The 9337-nt window shown below is 42.9% G+C and overlaps 1 protein-coding gene across 2 annotated transcripts in view; it reads right to left on the bottom strand.

Annotated features, from left to right (window-relative positions):
* Positions 1 to 9337, bottom strand: part of LOC308070896 (mucin-5B) — a 65239-nt gene that overhangs the window by 22211 nt on the left and 33691 nt on the right. For both annotated transcript variants that reach the window (XM_080405577.1, XM_080405578.1), the window contains 12 exons: positions 8567 to 8745; positions 7992 to 8061; positions 7719 to 7840; positions 7315 to 7346; positions 6695 to 6872; positions 5578 to 5682; positions 4897 to 4937; positions 4212 to 4334; positions 3188 to 3283; positions 1847 to 1975; positions 922 to 961; positions 105 to 228 (listed from right to left, as the gene is read on the bottom strand). In XM_080405577.1, coding sequence (XP_080261703.1) covers positions 105 to 228; positions 922 to 961; positions 1847 to 1975; positions 3188 to 3283; positions 4212 to 4334; positions 4897 to 4937; positions 5578 to 5682; positions 6695 to 6872; positions 7315 to 7346; positions 7719 to 7840; positions 7992 to 8061; positions 8567 to 8745 — 1239 coding nt within the window. The remainder of the gene's footprint in view (positions 1 to 104; positions 229 to 921; positions 962 to 1846; positions 1976 to 3187; positions 3284 to 4211; positions 4335 to 4896; positions 4938 to 5577; positions 5683 to 6694; positions 6873 to 7314; positions 7347 to 7718; positions 7841 to 7991; positions 8062 to 8566; positions 8746 to 9337) is intronic.

Genomic DNA, 9337 nt, shown 5'->3' with positions numbered 1-9337 from the left:
TGGGTCCTTTTAAACAGCAGGAAGGGGACAAACAGCTGCAGCCCACAGACAAGAACCCAGGACGACCAGACATGGGGGAGGACAGAGAAAGGTTTCCTACTTACACGGAATAGGTACTGCATGTTCCTTCACAAAAGGGCACTGGGACCGGAGCAGCTGACTTACAGTTGCTGTGGACGAAATACTGCTCTTTCACATTGCGCTTGCATTTATGTGGCAGGTCGATGCCTGTGTAAGGAGAACACTTCTGTTAGACTTCATCAGACTGGGGAGTAAATGTTTTGAAAGACATCTGCTAGGAAACCAAGGGCAGATCATCCTACTAAAAATGCATAATCAAAAAAACAAATGAGAGTGCAAAGAGGCACTAATCCAGCAAAGCAATTTCCAGCTGGTCAAGGTACTTTTCTAGTTGAGGATTAGCTTAAATGCTTAGGTACATGTTCATGTAAAGATATTATTGAACCAAGACCTAAAGGAAACATGAAGGGTTTAGTTCTTTAAAAATGGCTATAAATGACATTTGTGATTCTGTAACAACCGATGATTTCTGGGTGGATGCTAGAGAAAAGACACCCCTTTTTCTATGCAATTTCCAGAAGAAACAATACAGCGCATATTTTCTACAAATTTTCTGCTTGAGAGTATAGTTCAAACTAACAGTATTTCAGTTATTTAAAAACACAAGAAAGGAAATTGAAGAATTTTAGTGTCCCTATTGGAAGAATGAGGCAGATTTTTAGCTGTGAGTGGATTTTAGCTTCAGCTGTAAGGTACAAAACAACTCTGCAGCTGTAAGAACAGCCTTCCAGTCTGTGGAAACTGCAGACTCTCAGTGCATGCAGAAACAGGACTACAAGCAGTGGAGAACCTAACAGTAAACAGTATTGGAATAGGGAAGCAGTGACTTAATGCACTCACATGTCTTACAACAGCCATCTGGAGTCACATCAACTGTCCCCTGTGTTGAAAGCAAACATAAGCAGAACGTTCAGATGCACGTATTGCTAAGCAGGTAGTAGCAATGATGACAGTTCAAGTATATTCCCTCATCTCTAACCAACTCAGATTCATCAGACTGATCTGTGTACTGAATATACATCAAACTGCTTAAAAAAAACAAAAAACAAAAAAAAAAAAAAAAAAAAAAAAACAACAAAAACCAACAAAAAAAAAACCAGCAAGGAAGAGAGTGAACTTTCTGAAAAATATATATCCTCTCACAAGCCAGATAAGATGTCTTGTAACACATGCCTGACCTTATGTAGGTCCTATTGAAGCCAGCACAAAGCCCCCAGCCCCAGAGAGTGACAGCTGCTCCTTGAATTGAACAGCCTGACCTGTGAAGAACCTGTCCCAAAGCTAATTCAAGTCAATGGCTGTCTTTGTCCCTGCTTTGGTTTTCAAACTGCCACGAAGCCCTGCAACCTTTCAAAAGCCAGGGCATGAATGATACCCTTTGCTCATCCATGTCCCATCACTTCCGTTACTGATGCACCACATACCAGAAGACACTGCATTCATCTGTTCCCATTTGCTCAACTGCATTTCATAACACTGGTGTTTCTCAGGTGATGAGAAATCCCACCTTGTTATTGCCCCAATACTGTTTTGAGTTCTAGTTCTTATCCCACAAGTAAAATGTGTGGGTTGTTTGCAAATGGTTCTGTTTTACTTCCATGGGACACTCTATTCAGGGCTGAAAAAGTACGTTTCCTTCAAACAATGATGATGAAGTAGAAAGATCAAGAAATACTGAAACGGCTCATTCAAAACAGTAAATAAAACTCCCAGACCAGCAGCAGGGCTCATTCTAGACATCTTTTTTTGTGATTTAAATACTTACTGGGACACAGTTTGATTCTTCAAATGGTAGGCAGACCTTCACTCTACTGGTCAAGGAAAACTGGCCTGCTGATTCAGTGCATGTGTACTGAGTGCAGTTATCATATGGAGCTTTATAACTCTTTCCAACCTGAATAAAAACAGGGGAAAAAAAAAACCCAAACAGCCCAATATAGTATAGCAATAAAAACAGAATAACACAACAGTGGTAAAGTCAATGAACTGGCAGAGGGACTAGGTTGTTCAAATCACTCTGAAAGTGCTGAGATATCTGGAACTCACATCTGCAGATTATGTTCCAAGCTGACCCACTACCAGCCTATGCAAAATCCCTTCTGTGGCCACCTACGTGGAAAAAGTCAAGAGCTGGTGGCAGAATGATCATAGAAATTCCATAAGGTAGGTGTGTTAATGTATATGGAACAAAATATACACAAAAGAAAAACAATTCTTCTACATAATTTCAATAGTTTTCTTTTTTAATAGATAGAAGAAAAGCAAAAAGTGTTAAAGAGGAGAAATCTTCAAACAGAAGTTAATAGATAAATGCAAAGCCTCCTTATGGAAACATAAAAATTGTATATTGGCACAGCAGAAGTTAGCTTGCAAGATAAATTAGCATGGAATAAAAGGATTAAAGAAAAGGATTGCAGAAAAGATGCAGAACACAAGAGCTCCCGAGAAGCAATAGCATGTAAGACAATAGTTACTGGCTGAGACACCGTCATTAACCGTTCACAGAAGGAGCAGGCTTAATAAAACCACAGAGCTAGCCTGAGGCTCAGCCCACGTCTGTACAATGCTACGCTCACAAGACATGATGTATTACCTGGGTGTGTTACCGAGTCACACTACACTACAGCAGCTATGCCACTTTTGATTTCTGCCTCAGCAAATTCAGAACTACTGGTAGTACAGCTGTATCAGCTCGCTCACACTATGTAGTCCTGTATCTCCAGGGCAAGATAATGACACTGTTTCTAGATAGAGCCATATGATGCGAAGCCAGCTCACATATCTCTGCAAGAGCAGTATTACACAACGCCACCATCCCCTCCAAATTCTTTCTCTCTGTTGCATGTCAGGAGGAGGGGTGGTAACATGATTTCCATTCCTGCCAGAGATGCATAATTTTCAACACAGTAGGGCCTGTGAGACACATACAGCAGAAAGCAGTTGTAGAAACATCTACATGTATATACATCCACATTTACTTTGGAAATACAGGCATTTTTAAATCTCCTGGAGGTCTTCCCAGCTACAAAATGTATGACACTGCATCAAAAAGTGCTGAGGTCTCTTTGGTAATTCAGCCTTGTGTGCAGAGCAAGCGAGTACTTACCTCAATGGTCACATTGCCAAATGGAAAATTTGCCACACATGCCACTTGCTGGCACCGGCTGCAGCACTGACCCTTCTCTTCTACATAGCGGAAACCCTGTGGGAATAAAGTTTCTGTTTAGCCACGTTACCTGATGTCTTGTTCATGAAGCACCCTTGGATCAAAGCCACGGTGGAGATGGCAGAGGAAGTGAGCCCACCTTCTGGTTTAATTTGTTGTCCTGAGAAACCTGGTGGAACCACTTTAAGCCTGACAATCACAGCTGACAATTTCTTTCCCTGATTGAATAGTGACTTCTGCACACTTCAGTTACCACGAAGACCCTGTCATTGGTTATTCTTCTTTGGGCTAACACACAGGTCAGGCCAAGTAAGTTAATTCAGCATATGATTACTTGCACAATCTACCACCAGTGCTTGGTCTGATATGATTACCCACAAGAATTGCTGCTGTCAGACATGTGAAGACCATGCATCAGTTATTTCCCCTCTGCGTTTTAGGTTCCCATTGGTCTCTCAGTGGGTGTTGGTAGCTTCAGGATAAAGGATAATGGTTTTATCCATTTTTAGGATTAATGATGTGTCTGACCCTATCTGGGCAAGAATGGGAAAGAAACTACTTTTTACTTACATTCAACAACAGACTGAACAATTGTGTGCACACTCTCAGCTGCCAACTACTGATAATTGCCTAGAAACATGTAAACCACTGTGCAGTTTCTTTACTACCTTCATTTTTGAGCTGACAATGGGCAACACCAAACAGAACACCACAAATGTCATCTCTCAGCAGTCAGACTTCTCTTTAAAGGGTTGCAATTGTTCTCCCTCAGGGCATCTTTCCAAGGGTGTTTTCTTAAATTTGCTAAAGCAAAAATAACCAGCACCCTAAAAAGACTTTACAAAAAATCTAGGAGGAGATTATATCCTGCTATCTTTCAGTGAGGAAGCAGTTATAGTAGCCCAGTTTTGCAGCACATCCCCTCAACAACCGTTGTTTGTGGTTGGGGGAGTTGAGCGCTGACCTGCTGGCAGGTGGTTTGGCATTTCACTGGAACACACTGGATGCGGTTGGTCCGTGTCACAACATCCTGCTCATCTGTACACACACAGTTCTCGCAAGAGCTTTTAGGCACCATTGCCCCAGGCTGGAAATACAGAGGAGACAGGAGATAAGAATGGCAAGAATTCAGTGGGTTCTAGAATAAATATACATGCCCGAGCCTTGTGATAATGAAAAAATTAATGCTTAAGATTGGGGTTTATTTTTAGAAGAACTTCCTGAAATTAATATCTCTGCATCTCTAGAACCTCACACTGTCAGTATCACAACATGAACACCAGACTGACACTCCCAAGTGCATCAATCACGTTAAACCAGTTATCTCAAAAATTCTATGCATCAACTTTTGTTTCGTTTTACCCAGTAATTAATCTTACAACATTCAATGAGATTTAAATTTTGTATTCAATTACAGTTCTGATTTCTTGACTCTAAAACAAGGTAAGATCTCATTTAGTAAGCAAGCTAATGGTCTCTAGCTTTACCTATTCAGTAACATTTCCAATAGTACATAAGACCACTGGCAGGGAAAAGTTATGGGCTATTCTAATCCTGCTTTTTATGTAAGTGTTGACAATAATGACTTCAGAAAATTCTGAGTCAGGTGGCATTAATCTTTGGAAAGAAGTGTCTGGAAGAAGACCTACCTTAAATTCAACTCCTTCAGAAACACATACACCTTTTGGTACTGTAAGAAAAAATTAAATGAAAAGGATGTGCTAGGAATGATGTAAACAGTTACTGTACTGATCTCTGAATTGTGAGTGATTTAGAGGAGACGAAGTAGAACTGAGTTTTTTCACTAGCCTTCATAGCCCGCACAAAACCACGGAAAAAAGTAACTAGTACGTGGTGCTACTTGTTATTCAGAAGCCCATATGTAACATTTGCTCAGATGTTATGCACAAAGTGAGGGGTAATTCTATATCCTGGTATTTTCCATATGGAAAAATCTATTTACCTCATGTTTTTTACCCATACTTCAAATTAGTTGAGCTTTCCTTTATTGTTAACCACCTTGCTGGTAACAGAGCCAATGGGAAGCTGGGTCAAGTATGTGAATCTGGAAATATAATTTCGCAGCAGAGCTTCTGGGTGGGTTCAATGTAACGAGCATTCAGTATCTGATCAATAACTTGCACTCACTGAATACTAGCTACAGAGAACCTGCACCAGTTACTCTCCCTCCAAAACAAATTAAAAAAGAGCACCAATTGTAAAGGCTGAGAGGGAAGGGGAGAGGCTACTGCTTATGATTTTGACTCATTTATAAAAAATGAAATAGTTCAATAAATAAATAAAACAACTTAAGGAAACATGGTACTTACTACAGGAGAAGATAGGACAACAACCATCCTCAGATATAGAAACCACTGGTTGGAAGCCTAAGTCACATGTTGTTTTGTTGATAATGCAGGTTTTTATATCACATTCTGTAATAGACAACAGAGATAAAGTAAGCCAAAGCATCTCATCAAGCAGCATTACTTGCAGAGAAAGCTTGAACATCCAAGAAATTGGGTATAAATAGATGATTCTTGAACCACACATTTTTGGAGTTTGGGATGTGTTCAGGTGAAGTATCTCTAAGCTTGCTTTACTATAAAGCTCTTCCCTGGACTTCTCCTTGCGGCCTTTAATCCTGCTTCTCTTCCCTCACTGGATGTCAGCACTAAAATAACTGAACACCCTCAACTTAGAGAACTGACAGAGAAACAAGTTGGGGTAAAGGTAAATGAGTCAGAGAGTGAAAGAAATGAAGAGGCAGTGGATGAGAGCCAAAGACATGGAGTCGGGACATGCAAGGCAAAGCATCCTGACAGTGCCCACTGCTCCCTCAAAGAATCCAAGGAGCCTAATGGACCTTTGCCTGGCAGCACGAAGGGATGAGGAACAGAAAACCATCCCACAACCATTGCCAGGATCCCCTGTCCTGAATCTTCCTACAGGCGCTGGGGATGGCCAGGCTTAGGAGCACCTGCTCCTGTGAGGATGAGGAGGTCCTGTGCTGTGATGGGCATTTGGGACTGGGAGGATGCAAATGGAAAGATGAGGGCAAATATATGTCAAGAACCTCCACAGGAGGCCCTGGGGAGCCTGGAAGGTGGGCACATCCTCCCTTACTGGATGGATCTCTGTGCAAGGATCACCCTCTCATCTCAGAGGGACAAGAGCCAGAGGATCCTGTGTAGCACTTGGTAGTCCCAATGATCTGATCCATGGGGGATTTTCCCACATACGTATGTGGCAGGTCATGGCACTAGTTTAGAATGCAATCTGGACCAGAAGAGGTCTCCTTTAATTGCAAAAGCTCCTGGCATGTAGGTGGATGACCACTCCAGTGTGTTTATCTGAATCTGGTACTTGTGGGGTACCAGGTCTCACTTGAGGATTGCTCCTAAAGGCAAATGCTGCCACATTATGACACCTAAATTATCTACTCACCACAGACTGTCTCTGTGCAGCATGGGTCATCCAGACGTGGTTTTATTTTGCGTACAAAGCCCTCTTTAGTGCAGTTAATAGGTGGAGATTTAGCACAAGGCCGGGGGAAGCAAGAAATATTCAAAGTGACTTCATCGCAAGCACAGTATTGACAGTCATGTTCCCAAGCCTCTCTAGGCTGTGAAAACAATAGGGATAGTAGTTCAGAAAGCAAAACCTAGAAGCATTATGTTAATGAATGCCTGCTGCAAGACAGCATAGGGGTGGGTTGCCCTCATTGTCTGTGGAGGAAAATCATAGTTCAAATCACAGAAGGAGAAGAAAGAAAAAGTAAGAAAAAAATGCTGTTATCTGCCACTTTCCTTGGCGGGCTTACATATTTCCGGAAGGGAAGCCTGGTAGTTCTACCAGGAAACAGTGATTCCCCAAAACAGCTATTTCTGCTTCTGTACCTCAAGCGATTAGTAAAGATCTAGAGCTCATAAAATCTGCTGGTTTCTTTGCCACATTGCAGTTCACTGGTATTTAAACTTATTATTAAAATAATAAATTCATGCAGTCATTTTTACAGGTCACAGCCCCCAGCTACAGCTTAAAGACAGTATTTTCCTTTTTCTTACCTGTTTCACCGACCCATCTTGCGCAGTGCAACCTATAAAATGAATTACAGATTCCTTTAATGCTAACTGAACTGGGAAAAACAACAGAAAGGAGGAAGACAGGAATAGAAGGAAGGTCTTGAAATCTGAGGAGCAGCCACAAAGAGAAAGAGACATCCAGAGTGCAAAGTCCCAGATTGTATACCCAAAAACATCTTAAAGAACCTCCTCTCTGTTCTTTTGAAAGTTGCACTTTCTGCATAATAGCAGGCAGAAACTGCCAGTCTGAAACGTTTCCAGCCTCACTAGAAAGGATGAGTATCAAGGTCTCTCCCACTTCTTTTGTACCCAGAGCATCCCCCTTAATGCACACTGCTAGTGAGGCTCTTATCCCCCCTTCCAATCTCACCATTTACATTTCTTACCACAGACAGAAACACAAATGCCATCATTATCATTCAGCCGAGTTTTTCCATCAGGACAGTAGCACCCCTCAACGAACACTGGTGTGTGATTTTGGGAGGGGAGGGTGTCCATAACGGCTTCTCTGCACCATTAGAATATGAACAGAAACAAATCAGGGGCAGAAATACACCCCAGGGCATCAGACACCTAAATCCCAGGGGAATGTAAACTTGCAGCCTTCCTCGGCAATTTTCAAGTTACGGACTTGAAAAGTATCTTAGGAAATGACCCACCTGCTGAAGCAAGTATTTCTTTTAGCTTCCCCGCATGGCTTGTATACCTCATCCTGAGCACAGCTGGCCTCTGTGGAGCATTATAACACAGGTTAGAAAGCCCAGACCCCTGCATACCCTTCCATGCACAACAGACACACGGCACGCGCCAAGGCAGCCTGCCTACGGTGCTCACAGCCCAGGCTCCGGCCAGCCAGGGGGTCCTGCAGCTTCAGCAAGGGGGGATCAGTGGGTTCAGCAAGGTGCCTGTGACAGTGCCTTCCCCCTGAAGCCCTGGGTCCCCTGAGCAGGGCAAAGCCCACAGAGAAGCCGTGTGTTGCCATCTAGTGATGAAGCTCCAGGTAACACACACGGCTCAGCTATGCTGCTCACAAGCCTATGGGCAAGTTCCCCACTTGTTTTGAACCAGTTCCGGACTGGAGCAACCTCTTTGATTTGTTCCTGCTTTTCCTCCAGTCCAGAGCAGCTCAAGAATGATTGAAGCCGGTTGATGTAAAGGAACGCAAACAGACATGTAGGTGAGGAAATAACAGACCTGAGCTGCTTCACAGCCAGCAGGTCTTTGCCAGGCTTACCGCACTGCCCGTTCGTCCGCCGCCTCCAGTCCACGCAGACCCCGTGGAGCCCGCACAAGGCTGCGTAGGTCTGCATGCTCTGGCACTGGGTGCTGGGGTGCTGTCCTGAGCACCCACTCGCCACACATGCCTCATAGTAGGGCTGGGGGGCGACCACGCTGTGGCACTCGGTCAGGTTCCTTTGCAAAGGAAGGAGGCAGACATGGCATTTCACACCCTTGGGCTACTCCCACGGAAAAATTCAACTCAGAACTAAACCCATCCCTACAGAGAAAGCCCCAAGGTAAAGATACAACCACAAATTGCTCTGATAGGCAGTACGCCCACACAGCTTAATTAAAAATGAGCTTTATCTCCCATTCTTTAGAATGTTTTGAAAGGAAGCAATTTTATGTTGGGCTAGTACCTGCAGAGAAAAGTCTCCTGCACAGCTCACAGCTATAATTCTATATGCTGACAGTCAGCATGTTTGACAATTCTGTTTTGAACCACAAAATCATTTTTTTTTAAAAAGACACACACATTTGTTTACTATATTCTGACTGTGTTCCTTTTCATCCAGAGCTTTCAGATACTGAATTATAGCTAGTTCCTGGTTGGCTTCTCCAGAACTGACAGACAGAGGGAGTGCCAAGCAGCAGACACTATTAAGGAAGGACTGATTTTGATGATGCAGCTGAAAAATATCTGCCATACTCAGAAACATTCACACATCAGTTCATTGCTCAGTTTTTCAAGGTATGCTAGACTTCATATTTTCATTACGTCTTA

This window comes from Falco punctatus (genome assembly GCF_963210335.1).
Source record: "Falco punctatus genome assembly, chromosome: 10".
Classification (NCBI taxonomy): Eukaryota; Metazoa; Chordata; class Aves; order Falconiformes; family Falconidae; genus Falco; species Falco punctatus.
The sequence above is the reverse complement of the archived record's forward strand: the minus strand, read 5'-3'. Positions and strand labels throughout refer to the sequence as shown.